This window comes from Prionailurus bengalensis, chromosome B2, assembly GCF_016509475.1.
Source record: "Prionailurus bengalensis isolate Pbe53 chromosome B2, Fcat_Pben_1.1_paternal_pri, whole genome shotgun sequence".
NCBI classification, from domain to species: domain Eukaryota; kingdom Metazoa; phylum Chordata; class Mammalia; order Carnivora; family Felidae; genus Prionailurus; species Prionailurus bengalensis.
The window spans coordinates 40,653,328-40,677,264 of NC_057349.1; the positions used below are offsets into that span (position 1 = coordinate 40,653,328).

The 23,937-nt window shown below is 52.1% G+C and overlaps 2 protein-coding genes across 4 annotated transcripts in view; both read left to right on the forward strand.

Moving 5' to 3' along the window:
• Positions 1-83: 83 nt before the first annotated feature.
• On the forward strand, positions 84-13,898 carry KLC4 (kinesin light chain 4). Of its 3 annotated transcripts, none has more exons than XM_043591458.1 (16): positions 84-163; positions 1,776-2,058; positions 3,455-3,685; positions 5,566-5,647; positions 6,250-6,460; positions 6,938-7,025; positions 8,627-8,728; positions 8,959-9,132; positions 9,439-9,538; positions 9,750-9,802; positions 10,000-10,070; positions 10,247-10,355; positions 11,564-11,704; positions 11,992-12,107; positions 12,471-12,534; positions 13,441-13,898. In XM_043591458.1, exons 2-16 carry the CDS (start codon positions 1,801-1,803, stop codon positions 13,489-13,491), a joined length of 1,851 nt encoding a protein of 616 aa, XP_043447393.1. In that variant the 5' UTR covers positions 84-163; positions 1,776-1,800; the 3' UTR covers positions 13,492-13,898. The 3 variants fall into 3 exon arrangements, with proteins under 3 accessions (XP_043447393.1, XP_043447392.1, XP_043447394.1); XM_043591457.1 differs by having other exon boundaries at positions 120-163; positions 257-2,058; XM_043591459.1 differs by lacking the exon at positions 84-163 and adding an exon at positions 281-1,075.
• A 1,165-nt stretch (positions 13,899-15,063) lies between these two features.
• Positions 15,064-23,937, forward strand: part of PTK7 (protein tyrosine kinase 7 (inactive)) — a 64,328-nt gene continuing 55,454 nt past the window's right edge. The window contains exon 1 of the mRNA XM_043591461.1: positions 15,064-15,389. Within this exon, the coding sequence (XP_043447396.1) occupies positions 15,311-15,389 (79 nt within the window). The 5' untranslated portion in view covers positions 15,064-15,310. The remainder of the gene's footprint in view (positions 15,390-23,937) is intronic.

The window sequence follows — 23,937 nt, forward strand, 5'->3', positions numbered from 1 at the left end:
CATGCGCGTGGTCGAAGCCAATCCACGGGCGACCCTTAGGTCGCGTGACTGAGAAGCCCGCTCCGCCCCCGGGAGCCGTCAAAACAATTACCTCGAGCGGCAGCCATGATGAATTTAAAGGGGCAGTACCGGCAAGGGCGGCAGCCAGACCGACAGACTGCGGGTGAGTCCGTGACGGTACCCCCGGGACTGAGGGTTGAGGTCCCGCTACTTCTTTTCCGCACTCCACGACAGATGAACAACCCCCCACCAGCAGATCTCACACAAGTCCAGACAGACTGAAAAACTCCGCCCCCCCCGCGATTCTTCCCGCCCCTCGGCGTCCAGACAGACAGACAGACGGCCTGCCCCGCCCCCTGCTCTACCGACGGACTCGTCGACCTCGGGATTCTCAGGTCCCTGGGTCCTCGCTCGTGACGCGGACCTCTGCCGCCCACCCGCACCTCTCCCCCGCGCCCCCGCCCATCTCATTCTGTCCCCACCCTGGGCCCCAGGGCAGGTCGACAGGCTGGGTCACTTCTCCGACAGCTTTCCCAGGCGGGGAGATCAACGCCCAGCGCAGTGTTTCCCTGTAACCCTGCAGCCGCTCTGTAGACCTGCCATTCTTCCCTGCATCATCAGGCATCTGAGAGGCACCCTAAGGTGACTTCTCTCAGAGCCTGTTAGTAGGTGGTCATCACAGAGACAAAGCCATGAAAGTGAATGGGTCAGGAGTGACCAGGTCTTTCTCCTCACCCTTTTCCAGACACGCCCCTTGCCGCAGATCTCAGATCAAGTCTCACTCCCTTCTTGGGAGAAAATAGCTCCCCAGGCCTAGGGTGGGACGTTGGCTCCGGGAAGGAAGAGGGACACACTGGTCGCCTTTGAAGGCCTGTAGGTAGAGAGAAGGAGGGTGCCTGCCCTGAGTAGGGCTCTGTGCCAGGTCCTCTGGGTGGCTGTGAGGTGGTGAGAGAAGGGGTGGGAACGCTGGACTTCTGGACTTTGGGCAGGGCAGATCCTTGTGAGTCCCTGGCTACTGAAAGAGTTTCTTCCGGGCTCTGGCCTGAGCGCCACAGCCGAGGGCTCTGACCTACCGGTAAGAGGACTTCAAAGATGAGAAACAAGGCTCTTTTGAGGAAGTAGGAAAAGAGCCCGACACCTGGAGGGTGGGAAGTATGGGCTGAAGGCCTAGTGGGGAAAGAGGCAGAGTTTACCGGGTTTGGAGATGCTGGCCTTAGCTCTGTGGGTGGCGCAGTCCGAAGACCTGGAGCTTTCTGGGCCCCTCTCATCTGGGTCGTGCAATGAAGGTGCCTTTTTTCCTTCTTCTCTCTCTTCCCTGTAACTTTGAAACCTGTATAGTTTCTATTTTTTGAAACCTCTGCACCATTTTCTTTATATCTCCTGTTTGCTTTAACCTTGTTTCCTTTGCAGCTTTCTCCAGACACCCTCTGTGTTTCCTATAATGCTGTCTCTCATCTGATTCCTTTTCCTATTCCTGACCCAAGCTCTCTTTCCAACAACACTTCCTATTCTCTTCCTAATTTCTAAATCTGTCTGCTAGTGGTCAGTACTTTTGTTCCTTCCATTGTCTTTCTTCATTCAAATCGATTCCTCTCCCTCTCTCTTTCCCACCTTAGCTTTGTGTTTAGTGTTGTAGGCTCCTTTCCCACTGATCACTCTCTCTCCAATTAAACCAGAAGGTCACCCATACTCCCTCTTGTCTCTTCCCTCTAACCAAGGTACTCAGCCTCTCTTTCTCATCTTTACCCCCAATGAGCTCTGTTGTTTCTCCTCAGCCCAGGCAAGGTCCCCGTGGCCAAGATGTCAGGCCTGGTGTTGGGGCAGCGGGATGAGCCTGCAGGGCACAGGCTCAGCCAGGAGGAGATCCTGGGAAGTACCCGGCTGGTGAGTCAAGGGCTAGAGGCCCTACACAGTGAACATCAGGCTGTCCTGCAAAGTCTGTCCCATACCATCGAGTGTCTGCAGCAAGGAGGCCATGAAGAAGGGCTGGTGCATGAGAAGGCTCGGCAGCTGCGACGTTCCATGGAGAACATCGAGCTGGGGCTGAGTGAGGCCCAGGTGAGAGGGAGGAGGTGGTGCAAGTGGCTTTGGGGTCTGATTGGAGTTTTGGGGTCATTTAGGATCTCCTTGTCCTAGATGTTTGCCTTCATTCATTCAGTAAACATGTATTAAGTCCCTTCTTTGTGCCGGGCACAAGTCTTCTGGGCACTGGAGACACATCACTGAACTCAACAGTCAAAAATCTTTGCCATCTCAGAGCTTACATTCTAGCTGGGGGAGGCAGACAATACACAAATAAGTAAATCGTTCTGTATGTCAGAGTGATAATTGCTAAGAAAGAGGGGTAAGAATAAAACAGAGAAGAGGGTTGGGGGATACGGAGAGAAGATACGCCTTTAGATAGCATGGTCAAAGAAAGCCTTCCTGAAAAGGTGGCATTTGAGCAAAGATTTGAAGATGAGGGAATGAGTCATACAATAAATGGGGGAAAATCATGTTAAGCAGAGTGGACAGTACATACAAAGGTCCTGAACTGGAGCCTTCTCGACAAGTTCAATGAGGGACCAGCGTGGCTGCAGGAGAGTGGATGAGGTGAAGCAAAATAGAAATTGAAGTACAAGAGGTAGAATGGTTGGGAGAGAAAGGGACAGATCATGTGAAACTTGAAAGTCATCATAAGGACTTTGTTTTTACTTTGAATGAGATGAAAGCTATTGGAATATATTGAGCAGAGGAGTGATGTGGTCTAGCTTAACATTTTTTTTATAACTTTATTTTTTATTTATTTTTTTTATTTATTTTGAGAGAGAGAGAGAGAGCATGCAAGTAGGGAAGGGGCAGAGAGAGTAAGAGAGAGCAGGCTCTGCACCACTAGGGCAGAGCCTGATATGGGACTTGAACTCACGAACTGTGAGATCATGACCCGAGTTGAAGTTGGACGCTTAACCGACTGAGCCACCCAAGTGTCCCAAGTCTAGCTTAACATTTAAAAGGTTCGGCTTGGGACACCTGGGTGGTTCAGTCGGTTAAGCATTGACTCTTGATTTCAGGTCATGATCTCATGGTTTGTGAGATCTCCACTATCAGCACAGAGACTGTTTGGGAAATTCTCTCTCTGTCTCTCTCCCTCTCTCAAAATAAATAAAGCAATATTAAAAAAAATAAAAGGATCATCTGGCTGCTGGGTTGAGAACAGAGCCTAAGTGAAAAGGGCAGAAACAGAGGCTTGTGAGGAGGCTATCGTAGTCATCCAGATGGGAACTGATGGTGGCCTGGCCCAGGGTGGTGGCTATGGAGCTGGTGAGAGATTGGATTCAGGGTATATTTTGAGGGTAGAGCTACTCAATCCCGCCTCCTGGCTCCTGCCAGTTTTGCTGCCGCCCAGTAGGCTCCCCTTCCACTTATCCCCGACATTCCGATCCAGAGTCGGCACTTACAGGATGTGCCCATCTAGGTGATGCTGGCTTTGGCCAGCCACCTGAGCACAGTGGAGTCGGAGAAACAGAAACTGCGGGCTCAGGTACGGCGGCTGTGTCAGGAGAACCAGTGGCTCCGGGACGAGCTGGCGGGCACCCAGCAGCGGCTGCAGCGTAGTGAACAGGCTGTGGCTCAGCTGGAGGAGGAAAAGAAGCACCTGGAGTTCCTGGGGCAGCTGCGACAGTATGACGAGGACGGGCACACCGCGGTAAGCATGCACAGGCAAGGCTGGCTTCGGGGCAGACAGCTGGGAGTCACTATGGACCTGGGGGCGGTTGCTCCATCTGGTGTAGGGGCCAGCAGTGCTGCACAGCCTGCCCCCACCTGGCAGGATGCAGGTCCTGACACCAACTCCAGACAACAGCAAGGTGGAAACAGTATTCACTCATTCAATCGACATTTAATTACATGACAGCTATGTATGCCAGGCACTGTGTGCTCTCCTGGGGGTGCAGCAGTGAACAAGGCAGACAGAGTTCTTGCTCTCACAGTTACAGGTTTGGGATGGGGGAAAGGCAGATAAGCACCTGGACAATTCCAATCCAGAATCCTAAGTGCTACAATGAGGGAAAGCATAGCAGAGCCAAGGAAGACCCTCCTAAAATTTGCTCTCAAAATGTGTGAAATTTAACCCTCACTCAACAGTCATTTATTTATCCTTCTGCCTTAGGCAGTGTGAGAGGATGTGTGTAAGGGAGATGTAAAGAACTATAAAAGAGGGCCGCCTGGGTGGCTTAGTGGTGGTTAAGTGTCTGGCTTCAGCTCAGGTCATGATCTCAAGGTCCATGAGTTCAAGCCCCACATTGAGCTCTCTGAGGTTAGTGCAGAGCCTGCTTCAGATCCTCTGTTTCGCTCTCTCTCTGTGCCACCCCTCCACCCCACCACACTCTCTCTTTCTCAAAAATAGACAAACATTAATAATTTTTAAAAAATTTATGTTTATTTATTTTTGAAGGAGAGAGAGAGACAGCACGAATGGGGGAGGGGCAGAGAGAGAGGGAGACACAGAATCCGAAGTCTGAAGCAGGCTCCAGGCTCTGAGCCATCAGTACAGACCCTGATGCAGGGCTTGAACTCACGAGCTGTAAGATGATGACCTGAGCCGAAGTTGCACGCTTAACCAACTGAGCCACCCAGGCGCCCCTAAATAAACACTTTTTTAAAAAAAGATTGGAAAAAAAAGAACTATAAGAGAGAGTTTCTGCCTTCTCAAGCCTATAATATAGCTGTAGGGTCAAGGCTTACACATGAGAACACGTATGTGACAACATAAAGGAGCAAATGCTCAGTGCTGGGTGAATGGTTGTCAGTATGGGAAGAATTCCAAGATTGGTTTGTGGGGGCTGGAATGGCCTGAGAAGGATTCACAGATGGGGTACAGGGATGGATAGGTAAGATTAAGGTTGGATTTTTTAGCTGAACATGTTAGGAGTTGGGCTGGATTTTGATGGATGATGATGAGGGGGAGGGAGGAGCTTTCTAGACTAAGGTTGGGTATGTGTCATATATAAGACTCCAGGGCTAGAAAGCTGGCCTGTCCCAGGGAACTAGGATGATTTGCAAGGGACAGACACATTGGTGAGTCTGGGTGGGAGGGTTGGAGGTGTTTGTACAAGGCTAACATGCCTGGTGGGGCAAAGCAAATTTGCCCATGTGGAAGTAGGTGAGACACTGAGGGTTGAGCACTAAGTCCAGAGTGAGTGGTAGCAGTTGAAGGGCACAAGGCTGAGCTAGACCCTTTGAGTACGTGTCAATAAGATCAGACACACTCCTTGCCCTCAGGAAAGACAGGACAGACATATAATCAGTGTAAACACACAGGGATCAGCACTGGGCTATAATTACAAGAGTTGAGGAGGAGAGGGGTGGAGGCTAAAGAATGAGGATACTTAGAAAGCTCTTAATGTGAAGGAAGGACAGATTTACAGACAAGAGCAGTATGAGATTGGCGGACAGATGCTGGCCTTCCCAGAGGCAGAGACATGAACAAGGGTCTTCTCACCTGTCAGTGATTTCATGGGTTAGAGAGGCCATGAAGAGGCTGCTTGGGGATATCTTGGCCTAGACATGTTGCTTCTTCCCTTCCAGGAAGAGAAGGAGGGTGATGCCACCAAGGATTCCCTGGATGATCTCTTCCCCAATGAGGAGGAAGAAGACCCCAGCAATGGCTGTGAGTCTGCCTCTGGAGCTGGAGGGTGAAGGGGGGCAGCAGAGGGCTGGTCCCAGCTCTGGCCTGCCTTGCATACAGGATACTCACCTTCCAGAAATAGGTTCTGCACTTTCCCTGGATATAGGGCAGGAACTGGGCTAGTGCTTTGATTTCCTCAGCCTCCCCATTATTCATCAACACTTAAACACTTCATGTGTACTGGGCACTATGGTAGGCACTAGGGATACCAAGTTGAGAGTGATGGAGTTCTCGCCAGTAAGGAGCTCATAGTTGAATGGGATAATGACCCTGGAGTCATGGAAGAGCATGAACTCCTCAAGGGAAAGAACCAGGTCTTATTTTTGTATCCCTGACACAGCCCCTGGCTTATCCTGGTTGAGTAAGTTTTTTCGAATGAATGAATTAGTGGGTGAACAAGTTGGTTTGTGAGGGGCCCAGGTAGAAGGGAGTGGGCAAAGGAATAGCAGGTTGAGGTGGGTCTTAGGGGAAGGCCTGGTGAGGGGTGGGCACAGGCACGCAACAAGACATGGAGAGGACAGACGGCAAAGGGGAGAAGAAGAGTGCCCTGAGGAAATCTCCTGTTCAATGTCTGCAATGGTTAGTGTCCCGTGGCCAAGGTGCCCAGCACAGCGGATATGAGATCCCAGCGAGGTTACGGACACTGCACAACTTGGTGATCCAGTATGCTGCCCAGGGTCGCTATGAGGTGGCTGTGCCTCTCTGCAAGCAGGCACTGGAGGACTTGGAGCGCACATCTGGCCGCGGCCACCCTGATGTTGCGACCATGCTCAACATCCTTGCTTTGGTGTATCGGTGAGTCCTGGCCTCTTCCTCTCCCGAGTCAGCCTCCAGATTCACATGTTGAGCCACCTTTGGCTCCCCATTCCTCCTCTCCACAGGGTACCTCTTCTCACTGCTGGGTCTCCTAAGTGACCCACTAGGGGCCTTCTCTTGCACCAGCACTCTTGTTCTTTCTGTACCTGAGCCCTTGACCTCAGAGACACTCATCTCTCAGGCTCTTTGCTTCTCTATTCTCTCCTTTGGGGAGGGTCTCTTTCCCTCTCTTTTTCCATCTCTTGCATCCTATAGCTTGTCTCCACTTGGTGTGGCAGTGTTCTGCATCCAAGGATAGGTGTGTTGGTGAGCTCTCGCTGCTTACCCCAGGCTTCCTGTCTCCTTGTGGGGGCCCCAATCCCTAAACATACCTCCATATTCCTAAAGGGAAGGAAGGAAGAAGATGGCTTGGGTCAGAGTTCGGGGTTACCCCTTGTTACTTCTCTCCTCTTCCAGGGACCAGAATAAGTATAAGGAAGCTGCCCACCTGCTGAATGATGCCCTCAGCATCCGGGAGAGCACCCTGGGCCGGGACCACCCTGCAGTCAGTATTCCTTGTCCTCCTTGCTCCATGCTATTTTGGCTTCCCTTAGTTTGTTTATCTGCTGCCCTCAGCCCACTCACTAGGGGTGCTCAGGGAAGAGGCATGAGGGCTCCATTCTTCCAGGACTCTCTGCTAAGGCCAGTGGTTCTCAACTCTCTGAGACCCAATGACTTGATCTTTTTTTTTTTATTTTTTTTAATGTTTATTTATTTTTGAGAGAGTGAGACAGAGCATGAGCAGGGGAGGGGCAGAGAGAGGGGGAGATACAGAATCAGAAGCAGACTCCAGGCTCTGAGCCATCAGCACAGAGCCTGACGTGGGGCTCGAACCACAAACTGTGAGATCATGACCTGAGCCAAAGTCAGATGCTCAACAGACTGAGCCACCCAGGCGCCCCCCAATGACTCCATCTTATAACAAGTATTTTCCTGAAGCATAATTCATAGATGGTATAAATGACCTACACATACAATTCCAAAAAGTATTCAGTGAGATTGGGCCACATAGGGCTCTATGCAGAGCCTGCTTGGGATTCTCCCTTTCTCTCTCTCTGTCCCTCTCCCACATGTGCACACGTGCTCTTTCTCTCTCTCTCTCAAAAGAAAGAAATAAACTTAAAAAAAAAATAGAATGAGGAAAGTAACTTACAATAAAATAATATATAGTATACGTCACAATGAAATGAAAATGTAACATGGTAACAGTTTTACTGAGTACAACCATGCAAGAAAATATACTATATGATTTACCTATAATTTAATATAATGTATAACTTTAGATTTAGAAAATGTATAAGACCAGTAAGACATTTTATATAAGAAGTACCTAAAAAAATGACAGAGCAGGGGTGCCTGGCTGGCTCAGTCAGAAAAGCATGCAACTCTTGATCTTGAGGCCTATGCCCCATATTGGGTGTAGAGATTACTAAAAACATAGATAAATAAAATTTTTAAAAAATAACAGAGCAGAAGTATTGGTGGGTACGAGACTAAGATCCAGTGTTAGACTAACAACAGGCCAGATTTATTCGTACCTGATAAGAAAAAGAGAGAAATAACCTTAAGTAGGGATAACATGCCAAGACAAATGATCAATTGTAACAGTGGAGAAAATGAGAAGGTATTTTTGCAAATGCGCTGTGTGAAAATAATTGCCTATGTTACAACATGTGATAGGCACAGATGATGTCACTCGGAAAACATAGCTCCTATCTTGATATCTCGCTAAGTGTCAACAGCTTACAGCGTTTGACTGTCTGGGAGGACATTCCAAAGTTAACAGAGCTGTCCCACACGCGCTGAACATCCTTGGCTTCCCACAGATAATAGTGCCCCCAATCTTTATGGCAACCAAAAACCCTACAAAACCTCACCTACAGAAATATCTAAAAATCCCCCTAGAGGGCGATACCACTCCCAGAGAGGACCTCAGAACCTCCAGTTCAGTTGCTTCTCCCCGCTGTCGCCTCTGGCTAGGACAGCAGAGTCCAATTCTTTTGGGAGTTGTGCAGTGTGGAGCCCTGTTGTGTGGGAGGAGGAGGAACTCCAATGTTCCAGGTCCCTGAAAGCACCGATGCTGAGAGGACGGGCCTGTCTTCCTAGGTGGCTGCCACACTCAACAATCTGGCTGTGCTCTATGGCAAGAGGGGCAAATACAAGGAGGCGGAGCCACTGTGCCAACGTGCACTGGAGATTCGAGAAAAGGTGCCTGTGCTCGCTCACTGTTCCCTGCTGCGGTGACCCTTCCTCCGTCATCTCTCTTCCAGATTACCCTCCTCAGTCACTCCTTTTCTCAACCCCCCATCTCTGCCTCTTCCCTCCTGTCATTTCCTCCCCCTTGCTCCCCAGGTAGGCATGTGCACACACGGTTATACACCGCCCCCCCCCCCCCCCCCCAGTCATTAGCCATCTTTCACTCCTTTATTCCCCTCCAGGTCCTAGGCACTGACCACCCAGATGTGGCAAAGCAGCTGAACAACCTGGCCCTGTTGTGCCAAAACCAGGGCAAGTACGAGGCCGTGGAGCGCTATTACCGGCGGGCACTGGCCATCTATGAGGGGCAGCTGGGGCCGGACAACCCTAACGTAGCCCGGACCAAGAACAACCTGGTGAGGGAGGAAGGGATGAAGTCCTTGGAGAGAGGGGAAGGGAGAGCACCATACTGTGGTACACGAACCTTGTCATCTTTGTGTGTCTGGGGCTGACTTTGGGCTGAGGGATCTGCCTCATTCCAGTGGGAAGGCGAAGTCCCCTAACCTCCTGGGAGTGGAATGAGAACACCCTTGACCCTGCGGCTAGAAAAGGAAGTGTGAAGAGGATCTCTGGGGAAGGTCATAAAGAGACCAAGAAGTGGAAATCCCTGAGCCTTGCTGAGACTTTGTCTCTGTCCTGTGTTTTTGCCTTTCTGCCTGCAGGCTTCCTGTTACTTGAAACAGGGCAAATATGCTGAGGCTGAGACGCTCTACAAAGAGATCCTGACCCGGGCCCACCTGCAGGAGTTTGGGTCTGTGGACGGTGAGTGGGTTGGCCCCGGGGAGAGGGGGAGCTGAAGGGTGGAAAAGAAATGCAGACCACAGGTGGGGGGTTAGGCCCTAGTGGTTCCCAGGCAGAGCCAAACCCCTTTAGTCCAGCTTTAGTCCAGCTGCTGGGTGTCTGGGTCCTGGCTCCCCCCCATACTGTCTAGCTCTGTTCTCTAACCTTACCACTCCATCCTGTGTACCCCTAGATGACCACAAGCCCATCTGGATGCATGCAGAGGAGCGGGAGGAAATGAGCAAAGTGAGTGCGGGGCCCATCCTGGGGAGCCCGAGGCTGCCAGGGCCTCTGGCTTACTCCTTGCACTAGCCCAGCGCCTGACTTACTTCCCACGGCCGCAGATGCAGGGTGCCTTCCCCAGCCCAGCCTGCACCTGAGCTGCTTGCACCCCAGCATCCCTGTGCTTTCATCTCTGGCTTCCCCTCCCCTCTGTTCTGCAGAGCCGGCACCGAGAGGGCGGCACACCCTATACTGAGTACGGAGGCTGGTACAAGGCCTGCAAAGTGAGCAGGTGAGCTGCCACGGAGAAGCTGCCTTGGCCTCTGACACTCTCCATCCGAGACCTGATCCTGGCCTCTGGGGCCTTTTCCCTTCTTCCCTTTGACCTTCCCTTGGCCTTAGCTCCGCCCCTTCTCTCTCTCTCTCTCTCGTTCCTTTTCTGAATCCATCTTTACTTCCTTCCCACAGCCCCACAGTAAACACCACTCTGAGAAACCTGGGAGCTCTGTACAGGCGCCAGGGAAAGCTGGAGGCAGCCGAGACCCTAGAAGAATGTGCCCTGCGCTCCCAGAAACAGGTCGGTGACCAGGAGGGGATAGGGGAAGGAGGTCCAGAAGGTAGGCCCTGGGGATGGGGGACCACTGACACTTCTTGTGAATCTCAGAAGATTAAGAGGAGAGGCTGAGGAGGAAGCCGAGAAAAGGAAGGTGAGACACTCTGTGGTTGTGGTTGTTTTTTAAGTGTGTTCTCACCTTTCACCTGCCCTTTATAGTCAGGACTCCAAGTTCGAGGTTCATATCACTAAATGGGACTATTGTGAGGGAAGCTGTGTGGGGCGCCTGGGTGGCTCAGTTGGTTTAGTGTCTAACTCTTGGTTTTGGCTCAGGTCATGATCTCACAGTTCGTATGATCGAGCCCTGCATTGGGCTCTGTGTTGACAGCACAGAGTCTGTTTGGGAAAAAAAAAGCAGACTTAGGAAAAAAAAAAAAAAGGAAACCACGTCCTTTCACAATTTGAAGAATCTACTGAGGAGGGGCATAGGTGGTGTGAGTGAGGGAGTTGATGTTGAGGGGAGCCCAAAGTCAGAGTTTCTCAAATTGTGGGTTGTGACTCATTAGTGTGTTTTTTAAAAAAATATTTTAGTGTTTATTTTTGAGAATGAGAGAGACAGAGTGCAAGCAGGGGAGGGGCAGAGAGAGAGGGAGACACAGAATCTGAAGCAGGCTCCGGCCTCTAAGCTGTCAGCACAGAGCCCCAGGTGGGGCTTGAACTCACAGAGTGCGAGATCATGACCTGAGCTGATGTCGACCTGAGATCATGACCGACTGAGCCACCCAGGCCCCCCTCATTAGTGTTTTTTTTCTTTTAAAGTTTATTTATTTATTTTGAGAGAGTGTGTGTGGGGGAGGGGCAGAGAGAGAAAGAGAATCCCAAGCAGGTTCTGCACTGTCAGCATGGAAACAAATGTGGGGTTTGAACCCATGAACCATGAGATCACGACCCAAGCCAAAATCAAGAGTCACTCAGTCAACTGAGCTACCCAGGTGCCCCTCATTAGTGGGTTTTGAAATCAATTCAGTGTGGGCCATAGTTAAAATACGTACATATCTCTATGTAGGAATGCATTGCAAAGAGAAAAGGTGAGTATCTTTCCAGTATGTGTATACTAGGACATCACAAGGGAATATGTTTTCTTTATTGGGGCCAATGGTGAAAAAAATTTGAAAGCCCCATCCTGAGTAGTTAAGGAGTTCAGAGTCCCAGCTCCTTCCTTTTCCTTCCAGGGTACTGACCCTATCAGTCAGACCAAGGTGGCTGAGCTACTTGGGGAAGGTGACAGTGGAAGGACCTCCCACGAGGGCTCTGGGGGCAGCGTGAAATATGAAGGAGGTGAAGATGCTTCTGTGGCTGTGGAGTGGTCAGGGGTGAGTCTCATTATTGCCCTTTGATTTCTCCTGCTCCCTCCTGCTGGTGGTGGTGAGAGGCTCTGGGCCTGCCCATGTAGGACATGAGCACACGTTGTCTACATTCAAGTTCAGTTAACCAATCCCTTTCATGGGTATCTGCAAGCCATCTATGATGAGGCTCTTGTTTTCAATCACTAGGCTTTTGGGGGAGGCGGGATGCGTGCTGAATAAATGGCGGCAGTAGACTCAGAAGCCAGTCTGCATAGGATCTCCTTAGCTTCTGTTCCCCACCCCCTCTCTGCCAGGATGGCAGTGGGACCCTGCAGAGGAGTGGTTCTCTGGGCAAGATCCGGGATGTGCTTCGTAGAAGCAGTGAACTCCTGGTGAGGAAGCTCCAGGGGACTGAGCCTCGGCCCTCCAGGTACACAGAGAGACTGAGAAATGGTAAAGCAGGCCAGTAAGCCCTTGCCTCCAGCTCCTCTTGGCCCCTTGTCTCTGGAGAAGTGTCTTGAAGAGAAACATGGAGGAGGTCAATGGGATGGCCATGGAGAAAGAGTTTGGGAAAAATGGGTGCCCCAGTATTCAGGAAAAGTGTCTGAGGAGATGCTGGTTATGGATAAAGATAAGAGAGTGTGTATGTGTGTGTGTGGGGGGGGGGGGGTCAAATGGTGGGGAGGCAGTGATTTGACATGTGTGGCAGTACCCAAGAGGCCCACAGTGTTAGGGCCACTAATGGGGAAGAGAAGAGGCCAAGAGGCCTCAGTTCTTTCTTTTTGCATTGTAGCAGCAACATGAAGCGGGCAGCCTCCTTAAATTATCTGAATCAACCCAGTGCAGCACCCCTCCAGGTGAGAGCAGCACTCGTGAGCATATTGGTGGATAAGCGCGAAAGGGTAGCCATGGATCAAGGGAGCAGCAGTTAGAGAAGAGTAGAGAATCCTTTGGGGTGAAGACTCCAGCCAGGGAATTGGAGTTGGGCAGATGAGAATCAAGCAGACAGCTTGTAGAGGGTGGTGACCACCAAGGGACAGTTTGGGGCCAGAAATGGCAGCAAATAAATTAATCAGGAAAGGAACAGGAAGTGATGTTCTCTAAACTGGTACTTTGGAATTATTAATAATTCAAGAATGATTTGGGGATACTAATTGCTTTTCCTCCTGCAGCCACCATATTCTTCACCTTGGGGACTCAGTAGCAGATGACAAGGGAAAAAGAAAAAAAGTATTAAATTATCTACATTTAAGACAGCAATAATGACTTTTTTTTTTTTTTTTTTTTGAGAGAGAGAGACAGAGACAGAGCACAGGTTGGGGAGGAACAGAGGGAGAGGGAGACACAGAATCTGAAGCAGGCTCCAGGCTCCGAGCCGTCAGCACAGAGTCCGACGCGGGGCTCGAACTCACAAGCAGTGAGATCATGACCTGAGCCGAAGTCGGACAGACGCCTAACTGACTGAGCCACTCAGGCGCCCCAATAATGACATTTTAATGGGAAGAGACTATTTGTATCAACACATTCAAAGTATATGCTGATGTTCATGTGGCTCTTCCCAGTGTTTTCTCCACCAGATTGTGGCCTTCTTGAAAATCCTAGAAAAGGCTAAATCTGAACAGAGTCACGGAGCTTGGGACTGAGGTTACAGGCTCCGTCCTAGGTCTACAGATACACTGCAGCCATAAAATGGATAGACTCCAGGGGACAGTCTTTGTGAGGCTGAGGTCCCTGGGCTGATGGCATGATGTTGTCTGTTTCAGGTCTCCCGGGGCCTCAGTGCCAGCACCACCGACCTCTCTTCAAGCAGCTGACATTCAACCCAGCCACCAGGTCTGCTGGGTCTCCCCCCAGACAGCCCTCTCAGCATTCCCTATTGCTCCTGGCTCTTCCAGCCCCAAGGTGGGACAGTGAAGGGAGAGCAGTTAACCAGAAGATTGCTGCTGCCCTAGGGTCTTGGCTCCCTCCTCAGGAATCTGCCTCAGGAAGGACCCTCAGGACATCCTCTCCCCGTAGCCCTCTAGAGTAGCTAGCTCTGAGGCCCCCAAGATGCATAAGGAGCAGGTATGCATCTCAGAGATGGAGCCTGCTGCTGGCTTTTCTGTCAGAGGGATGGGGCTGGCCAGCCAGGCTGCCTTGATCTGGCCTCTCTTGTTCCCTCTGCTGCCTCACTTCAGGTCCGTGTATTTCACTTTTCTTAAATAAAAGAATCAGGTAACCATTTTGCCACTTGAGTCCTGACCGAAGAGAGTATGGAGCAAGGGTTGTGTGGGGGCCCTTCACAGAAGGGCAACGGGCAGTGATGGATGGGGCAACACAAGAAGTGTTGATTCTTGGATCTCTCCTCTCTTCTCTTCCCTTGTTTGTATCCTCTCCAGCAGGGCCTGCAGGAAGGCATCTGGGGGATGGGGGAGGAGGCCCACAACCCAAGGAGAAGGTGCTATGGACTGGGTTGTCAGGGACATGTGGTGGCCATGTGGCAGGACCCTGGAGTCCTGGCGCCACTGCTCCGGGCCTGTGAGGCCCTCTGTGGCTGCCCCTCCTCCTCCCAGCTGCTTGGGGGAAGGGAGGTCTAAGCAGGCCTGGGGGGCCCTCCCGAGCCAGAGGGGGATGAAGCACTCACTATCCATCCCCTCTCAGCATATCCTGGAGGCCTGAGCAGCAGCTGGGGCCCATCTTCTAAAGCTTGACTCTTCCTGACCCGCCTCCTACACCCCTTGCTGCTTTCACAACAAAGAAAGAATGTGGGGGTGGTGGCGCTGGGGGTGGGGGGGGGTGCCTGGAACAAGGGCTGCACTGGGCCTCCCCACAGCTGGAGACTTGGCCATGCCCTGCAGCCCAGACTGCCCGGAGATGGACTTGGGATAAATTTGTCAGTTTAACGGCCTTCAGCCAGGCTGAAGCCGAGCCTGTTTGTACCTTTGGGCTCAGATTGGTCCAGAGCCAAACCAGAACCCAGCCATGCACTGGTCCCTCACTTCTTCAGGGGTTCTACAGTATCTCCGGGCTACCTTGCTTGGGGACATCAAAGACACCCTTCTGTTCTAGGTCTTCCTCAGGATTTCTGGTTGCTGAGAAGTGAGTCAGAGCCCACATTTCCCCACTCCTACCCAGAGAATTTGGGGGAACCGTTGGTCAGAGCCCCCAGGAAGGCCCAGAACTGACAATCCTCCCCAGGGGTCACAAAAGTCACTTTGGTTCTCTGAGTCCCTGCAGATTGAGCGGGCGGTAGGCACAGCCGACGCCCCCCTACCTCGTCAGGTCCCCCGCACTCCCCGGGCCTCCCTTCTTCAGTCCCCCGTCCATCTCCAGACCCCTCCCCCAACTGCGAGCTCCTCCCCCGCCACGGCGGGGTGGGGGCGTCGAAGGGGCGGGGCGCCGCGCGGCGGCCGGCGGGGAGGGGGCGTCGCGGGGCGGGGCTTGGAGGCGGTGGCTGCGGCGGCGGCGCGCGAGGGTTCGGAGGTACCAGCAGCGCGCGGCTCCGGCTCGGGACGCCTCGGGCTCGGGCTCCGGCTGCGGCTACTGCAGCGGCGCCCGCGCTCCGGTGCGCTCCGCCTCCCGGGCCCGCCGCGGAGCGCAGTTCGCGCGCCCGCCGTGCGCCGGCCGGCTCCTCTCCCCGAGCCCGCCGCCGCGATGGGAGCTGCGCCGGGAACCCCGAGCAGCCTCCGCCGGCTGCCTCTGCTCAGCGTCCTGCTGCTGCAGCTGCTGGGCGGTGAGTCGCGGCGAGCTGCGGGAGCGGGGCGCGAGAAGCGCGGGAGCCCCGCGGGCAAAAGGGGACACCGGGGAGGTGGCTTTGGGTGGCTGGGCCAGGCAAGACACTCTGGAGTGGTGGCGAGGTCTCGGCGGGCGCGAGGTCTCGGCGGCCGGTTTGGCTAACCCCCCACGGACTCGCTCGGGCCCCTCTCCCTTCGCGCCCGTGAGGACACGTTTCCAGCCACCACAGAGTTTTCCCGGTCTGAGCGGAGAGTTTTCTCGGGAACTACCGGCTCCCGGGCCCCGGTGGCGAGTTTCTTTTCGGGAGGGAAACGACTCCCTTCTACTTGGGGGGGCGCGGTGAGGTGGCTGGCGGCGGGGGAGACGGAGTTCCCCCAGCAGTCTCAGCCTAGGTGAGGGGGGCCGGCCTGGGGCCGGATGCGGGACCGACCTGCGACGCGCAGAGCGCGGAGCTTTGTTACCTACGCCGGCCAGACGCTCCCGGCTTCCCTCCTCCAAGTTCCCGGGCCAGGCTGGGACTCCTGATGGCCCTGCTGGTGCTGGCGGAAGAAGGGGAGAATTAGGGGCCGCCCCGTCTCCTCCAGTTCCTGGGCCCGAGCCCTGAGCCCACTCCCAGCCGGGTCGAATCTGGGGAGCGGAGAGTCCGAGGCTGTCGCGGTGACTAATGTGTGAAGGCCGCTGCCAAAATCGGGCATGGCCGGCCTGCAAAGGTGCGGACGGGGTTTGTTCTGCTCCTTCCTGGATTTCCATCCTGTCTCTCCGCACCGAGGAAAGAAAATCTCTCATTCTACGGACAGAAAGGCAAAAAGAGTTCATTCTGCCCTTTCTTGGAGGGCCTCAGCGTTTTGATGAGGGTGTGGCCGGTATCTACAGGGCAGACAGGACCCGACACCCCCGCTCCCCGCCCCCCCCCCAGCCTTTATTTCCTGACTTGGTCACACCTGAGAGTCACCAATGAGGTGTTGAAGTGATTTACGGGAAAGCACCAAGCTACCTGCACACCCCCAACGGCCTGGACTGGAAATATGTCCCCCACAACACGCATGCACACACACACACACACACACACACACACACACACACACACATTCTCCTCTCTCTCTCTCTCTCTCTCTCTCTCTCTCTCTCTCTCTCTGGTAATGATCCTGGCAGCAGCCCTTTCTGGAGGAACTCTGCCCAGGACACCTGGTCCTAGCTTATCACTTTCCTCTTTCTTGGAAGAGTGGCCATAGAGAGGGTGGGGGTAGAGAATAGCCTTTTCTGACATCTCCCTTGGCTTGCCAGCTGTTGAGAGGTTCTGGTGCTTATGGAATCAACATCTCCGCCACCCCTAGTTAAATGGAGAGGTAATTGTAACTCAAGACGGAGAGGTAGGAACAGGCTCCAGGGATTCGTAGGAGGTGTTTCTGGAGCTGCCCTGTGTTCCTTGTGATGTGTAGGGTGGTTATTGCTCATGGCAGAACCCACATCTGCTCCCAGAGGAAGTATGGAAGTTTTTTTGCGCAGCCAGGATCGGGGGCCCAGCCATATGGGTGAGCAGCTCCAGCTCCCAGGCTTCCTAGGTCGGTGGCTGGGTTTGGGTGTGTGCGTCGCCTGATTTGGCTGTCTTCCCTGCTGATGTTTAGAGTTCTGGAGTCAAGGGGAGATTCTGGTGGGGACTGGGCCCTTGTTCATTCAACAAATGCTAAATTCCTAAATTCCTTGTGTGAGAAGATGACTCTGATGTTAATCGATGTTAATCCGGTGACGGGTGTTTAGCATAGAGGGGGGTCTTGGGGGAAGTTAGGGCAGGCAGGCTGAGGGCTTGGGACTGGAGGTCTGGAATCTCCTCGGGGGGTGGGGAGATGTCTTGTGCTCAACAAAGGAACATTTTAATGAGAGCCTTAAATCAGTTCCACCAAATGTGCCTTGGTGTGGAACCTGTCCATGTGCTGTAAACAATTTCAGCCGAGGCTAAGGCGCCTGCTGTCTTCTGGTGAAATCCGGGGACTCAACCCACCCCCAGACGGCATGACTTCAGGGGGCAACGATTTTTTAATAGATTATAGTAGATTTTTCCATCTTACTGTTTAACTGTGTAATTAACTGGAGTTTTAGTGAGACCCTGCTGTTAATAAGGCCGGAGTGAGGGACCTACTCTGGCTAGGTTTGTGGATTAGACCATTTTGAAGTTTGGGCAATTATGCTGTAAATGGCTGAGTAGCTTTCCAAACTTTGAGATCCCTGTTGTGATAAATACGGCAGAGGGGGGAAGAGAGGGCTTGGTGTTGAAAATCTGGGAGTCTTATCACCAGCTGTTTGAGTGGTCAGTTGTGGTCACTACCTATCACCATTCCCATCTCCTCTCTCTGGGTTCTTCCTTCCAGGCTCTTGTGTCTTTTGGGCAGATTGAGTTGTCACATTCAGAGATAGGCTGTCCTGCGGATTCCTTGAGGCTCTGCAGCCTGTAATTCAGGCCTGGGAGTTGCTTTTATCAGTGATGGGTTTCCTCAGTTGTTGGGAAGTACCTGCTGTGGGAGGGCAAGGGTAGTCTGTGCACATCACTTGCTGAGGGATCTGATCACACTCCTGGCGTTCAGAGCGGGGCTGAATGGTGGAGAGAGCTGTGCAGGCTGTGTATTTGGCAAAACAGCAACTTGAAGTCTTTGACAGGCCCGGTGGCCCTGGGCAAATTTCTTGACCTCACAGTTTGCCTCCTCTGTAAAGGGACTTAACTTTCTGGAGTTGTGCAGAGGATTAAATGTCATGAAGTCTATACAGGGCCCCTTTCTTGTTCTTCCCTCTCCTGGGGTATGCTTCCCACATACCTTTCCAGCCTCACAAGTCACCCCCAACCAGAAACATTTTCCACCTACTGGACCTTCCATTCTAGCCCAGCTAGTCCATTTACCATCCCCTAAGACATGTGTGGTTTCTCAGACCTTTCTTTCCTCTCAGGCCAGTCCTTGGTATGTGTTGCCTCCCCCATCTCTCTCTTGCCCGGCCCACTTCCACTTTTCTCCCCAAAGCTGTCCCATTCTCCTGCCAGAAAGACGCCTGTAGAACTTTTGGACTCTGTCATTCTTAGGACATGTCCATGCTTTTGTCCCATTTAAGTTTTAACTTTCTTTCTTTTGTTTGTTTTAAAAAAATTTTTTTTTCAACGTTTATTTATTTTTGGGACAGAGAGAGACAGAGCATGAACGGGGGAGGGGCAGAGAGAGAGGGAGACACAGAATCAGAAACAGGCTCCAGGCTCCGAGCCATCAGCCCAGAGCCCGACGCGGGGCTCGAACTCACGGACCGCGAGATCGTGACCTGGCTGAAGTCGGACGCTTAACCGACTGCGCCACCCAGGCGCCCCTCTTTTGTTTGTTTATTTACTTTGAGAAAGAAAGGGAGAAAGCCATTAGGGAAAGGGCAGAGAGAGAGGGAGAGTGAGAGAATCCCAAGCAGGCTCTGCGCTGACAGCAGTGAGCCCATCGCGGGCTCGAACTCATGACCCGTGAGATCGTGAACTGAGTTGAGGTGGGACACTCAACTGACTGAGCCACCCAGGTGCCCCTCAAGTTTTAACTTTCTAAAGTGCCCCCCCCCTGTCGAATTCTTTACAGTATCGTTTAAAATGAGTCCTTTTCTAGGCTTATTAAAAATGAACCTTTTGAGTACAAGGCAGAGCAATCAAGGGCAGAAGTAAACATCCCCTTTACCTCCGAGGTGTTGGGGGTCCTGTACCCTTTCCACCTTCTCTGGGTTGGGGCTGCCTGTTGTTCCTCCTTGTACCTGCTCTGCCAGGACTGAATCAAGGGGTCAGACCATTGTTCCCTGTTTCTGGGCTGTCCATTCTTTGTTGATGTGCTAGGGCTTCTGGCTTTCCCCAGACATTCTGGGCAGGGGCAACCACTTCTACATGTGAAGCTGGCCTGCCTCAGAGTCAAAAACTGGGAGCTGTCTAGGGGCCACTCAAAATAAGGCCCACAGAAAAGTGGCACCAACACTCCCTGGGAGCACAAGTCAGAATTCCAGTCTGCATTTAATAAGCTCCCCAAGGTGGGGCACCTGGGTGGCTCAGTCAGTTAAGCATCCAACTTCAGCTCAGGTCATGATCTCCTAATTCGCGGGTTTGAGCCCCTCTTCGGGCCCTGTGCTGACAGCTCAGAGCCTGGAGCCTGCTTTGGATTCTTTGTCTCCCTCTCTCTCTGCCTCTCCCCTCCTCTCTCTCTCTCTCTCTCTCTCTCTCTCTCTCTCTTTCTCTCTCCCTCTCTCAAATAAACATTAAAAAAAATTAAAAATAAGCTCCCCAAGGTGACTGTACCCCAAAGTTCCAGAAGCCCAGAAGGTTTCAAATTAGGGACCCTGAATCTTGAACAGTATTTGAACATTTACCTTAAATAACTTTTAATTCATGTGAACTCTGGTGTGACATGTGCACTTAAAAATTACCTCACCAAAAAAAAGAAAAAAAAATTACCTCACTTCAGGTTGAATTTGAGTTAGATTTTGTCAGGAAACCTGTCCATTAAATGTGTGACTCCAGAAGGTGTGCGGCGGTAAGTGTGATATTCAATTCCTCCTGGAGCCTCAGCTTTTCCTCGAGGAGCGTATGTCTCATTTTATAATGAAAGTCAGCGGAGAAGTTGGATTTGTTAGGCAGAAATTTTGTCGGTGGATGACTTTTCAGGAATACATTTGATTCATAAAGGGAGGCGGCGTCTCTGTTGGGCTTTGGCGACGGTTGTTGAATCTTTGGAAGACTTCATGTTTTGGAGTGAAGGGGTTTGTGTGTTTGTGTCTAAGCCAGTGGGGCTTCTGTGAGACTCATCTGGGATGGACGTTGGCCGGTTCCGACTCTAATATTTGAGCCAAGAGCAGTTTGGGGCCAGGGATTCAGTCTTCGGTGTTTTCCTGATGGAAGAAAGGGTCATGAAACAGGGCTGGGTGTCCTCGGCCTGTATCCCTCAGCCTCCTCTGCCCTTCCTAGCCTCAGTAGCATGCTTTTCTGCTCTGTGCCCCTGGCATTACCCCTGGCAGAGCCACATGGAGGGGTTACAGGTTCAGGGCCACGCTTGCTGGGGGGCGGGGAGGGCGGGCTCTAGCCTTGCCTTCGAGCTGGCTGCCTGCCTCTCTTTTGGATTCCTGCTCTGGCCCCCCCCATCGCCTGGTCCTTTTGTCCCCAAAGCTGCCATGGTGACTGGGTTAGAGTCCTGTCTTGGGGTTCTCTGAGTTCACCGCTGAGTGCACATGTGGCCCTGCTGAGCCCCTTGGCGCTTTGGTGGAGCTGGCACAGAAGCTGCTACAGCTAGTCAGTGGTTTGAGGAAGCCCTCTGCAGTGTGTCACTTTTTCCATCCTCTTCTCTGCGTTCAGGCCTTTTCCCTCCCAGTAATGCTACACAGGCGGCAGTGGGGCAGGGAGGAAGCTTTGCTGGAAGGGCTGACACGCGCAGGCGCCTTTCCCCTCTTGCAGCTTGGATTGGGGTCACCAAGCTCCGGTGTCCCTTTGTGTGATGACACTGACTGAATACACAGGTGAGTGGAACGCAGTCTACTGGGTGTCCTGTGGATCCCAAGTTCCTGCCAGAAGCTTAGACCCCGATGAGCAAGGCTATGCAGTTGCTGGGGTAGGTGGGTATTCAATGGCTGGAAACTAGGTCCAGAGTTATGGGGGTAGGGACTGTGAATCACACGTTAGGAAGATGTCGATTTGTGGTCCAGAGACCACCAGGTAATACAGAAGGAGGGCAGGTAACCAGAGGACCTATTTAAACTTTGAGCTGTCTGAGCCTTATGGTTGACCCGGTCCTGGCTCAATTGCTGCCCATCCAAATCATCGGGGAAGGAGTCAGAAAAGGCATTTTCCTTCCTTATTTGTTAGGTTCTGTTGTAATTTTTGAAAAGCCAATCCAGGCATGGCTCACATCTCAAAAGGAAATGGCATCTTAAAATTGCTTCCCAGGAAAAGTAAAATAAAATTGTTTCCCAGGAGATTCTTACCTACATTCAGGTTTGAGGACCACTGGGTTGCCATAAGGAGTTTGTCCGTCTAAAGTGGAGGTGTGGTGATGAGAAAGGTTGGTATTGATATTGAGGGGCTTAGGATGGGGTCTGTTCCAAATGTATTTGAGTGTTTTCTGTGGGTGAAGCTGTCTCAGGTGGGGTGGGAGGCAGGAAGGAGACACGATAGAGAGATGTGAATCACGTCAACTGCAGTAAAAGACAACACTTGGTAAAATGCTGAATAGAAGACCATTCTAGAATGTGTAGGAGAGTAAGTCCATGATGCAGGTGCAAAAGGGTAGTAGAAGGGCTTCAGAGAAGAGAGAGCATTGAATTGCTAGTAGGTAGGCTGTGGTGACCGATCAGAATGACAAAAAGGCATCGTACCAGGAGTCTGAAAACTTAGGTGGTTCTTGTCTAACATCACACACATCAGTGTATGATAAAGGAAGAGAAGCGACATCTGTGGTCCTGTGACACCTGCTTTTCTATATTCTAGTCCAGGCTCAATTGCCGCCTAGCCACATGACCTCGAGCTGGTGAATTAACCTTTCCGAGACTCAGTTTCCTCATCTGCAAAGTACAAGTGCTGAGGAAGTTATGATGTAGTACTCCCACTGGAGGTGGTTGACCCAGGGGTGCAGTCCCTCTGGTCAGCTCTGATGTCTGTTCCCAGAGACTGTCCTGACCCTTTGTCTCCTCTTAATGTGTCAGCCTTTGTTTCCAGTCCTCGATCCCTCGCATGGTTTGCAAGGCTCGACAAAGTTGCTCTTGACGGGCAGCTTTAGAAATGGTTTCCTCATTTGAGAGCACAGATTGTCTAAATGGGTCTCAGTATTCCAGCAGCAGCTCAGAAATGTGAGCACGGCCACTTTGCATTTTCTGGTGGGAACTCTTCCCCCTCCGTCCTAGTACTAGATTCTCCCCAGGGTGCTCAGTGCTGGTGTGGGGTCACCATCTCCCTCGGCATGCTAATGTTCTTCTGGGGAGAGGGTAGTAAGCTGTGCTTCTTGCAGCTTAGGCAGACTTTTATAATACCCAAGGGAGGGGCTTTGGTCATCACAGAATGGCTGTGGGTGGGGTTTCCCCAGTCAGTTGCTCTGGGTCGCTTGGGTGAACTTCTACCAAATACCATGGGGAGGTTCCCAAGGTACGATGTGGTCAGGGATGGAGGGCTCTCCCCTGTGGGTGGTTAAGGAGGTCAGAGTAGGCACTAGCATGCACTGCACTGCTTTCCCCCCAGGAGACACACTGGCTCCTTTTTGCCCCTTCTGGGGTGCCGTTGGTGAGGCGGTGAGGAGAATGATTGTTTCTGTGGGGCATGGATGGCTGAGATGTCCCAGCAGCTAGCTCATAGAGTGCCCTTGTGCAAATTAGAAACAGGCACCCTTTCTCCAAGTGAATGCAGCCCTGCATCAGGACGCAGGGCAACCAAGTCAGGCTGTGTGCTGACAGCTCAGAGCCTGGAACCTGCTTTGGATTCTGTGTCTCCCTGTCTCTTGGCCCCTCCTCTGCTCACTGTCTGTGTCTTTCTGTCTCTCAAAAATGAATAAACATTAAAAAAAAAAAAAAAAAAGGACACAGGGCAGTATTTCGGTATTAACACCTTGGCTGGGCATCTTGAGCAGTGTACAACATGAATAGTCATATGTGGCTGTCCCATTGGAATGAGTGGCTCTTTGCTTCTCAGCTGATGGTCCAAGATGATTTTGGTGACCTCTAGTCTAATACTATGTTTTAGTTGAGCCATTTTCACTACTATTTGCCTCCCTCCTGTGGTGGTGGGGTGGGACACTGCTGCTCTCATCCCACACTGTAGGAGAAGCCTGGGAGGTGGGGTCCCCAGTGCTGTACCCACTCCATATTATATGTCTATAGCTGCTGGGGTCTTGGTCTGTTTCTAGGCTCCTCCCCTAACCCAAAGATTTTACTGCCTTGCACATGCAGGCTTCTAAAGCCTTATGTAATAATAAAGAAGGCTGGCTGAATCTTCAGGGAAGAGGGCCTGCTCAGGCCACATCTCATTAAGAAGTATCAGGCTTGCCTCTCTCCTGTGTCCTCTTTCCCTGGGCACACTGGGGGCCTCCAGTGGCCCCAGGTAAAGTGTGTAGGCTTGCCTATTTTAGAGGAAATCCTGTAAGAGTGGTGGTATCACTTTAGTAGCAAAGATGGGTGTTGGTGGGCTCGAGTTCTGGGTACCTGGAGGTGTGAGGTGTACATTCCTCCTGAGGAGGGACTGGGAGGGAGACATGGGCCCTGCTCCCACATTTGCCACAGACCTCTCATGTGATGTTGGGCAAGTCCCACCTTCCACCCTGGCCTCAACTTGAGGACACAAGACCTTGGAAGACCCTTAAGGTGGTTGTCTTTGGGGCTCACCCAGCGTTGCCATATACAACGTCCAGCTGTGTTTATTATTTTTTTAATTTTTTGATTTTTTATTTTCGAGAGAGAGAGAGAGCGCGCGAGAACATGTAGGGGAGGGGCAGAAAGAGAGATAGGGAGACGCAGAATCAAAGCAGGCTCCATGCTCTGAGCTGTCAGCACAGAGCCTGATGTGGGGTTCGAACTCA

Bases quoted from the DNA above. Each gene is read 5' to 3' on its own strand.
- KLC4 (XM_043591458.1), top strand. From the start codon at position 1,801: ATGTCAGGCCTGGTGTTGGGGCAGCGGGATGAGCCTGCAGGGCACAGG. The intron at 9,133-9,438 runs GTGAGGGAGGAA...TTCTGCCTGCAG, and splicing joins CCCGGACCAAGAACAACCTG to GCTTCCTGTTACTTGAAACA. The intron at 9,803-9,999 runs GTGAGTGCGGGG...TCTGTTCTGCAG, and splicing joins AGCGGGAGGAAATGAGCAAA to AGCCGGCACCGAGAGGGCGG.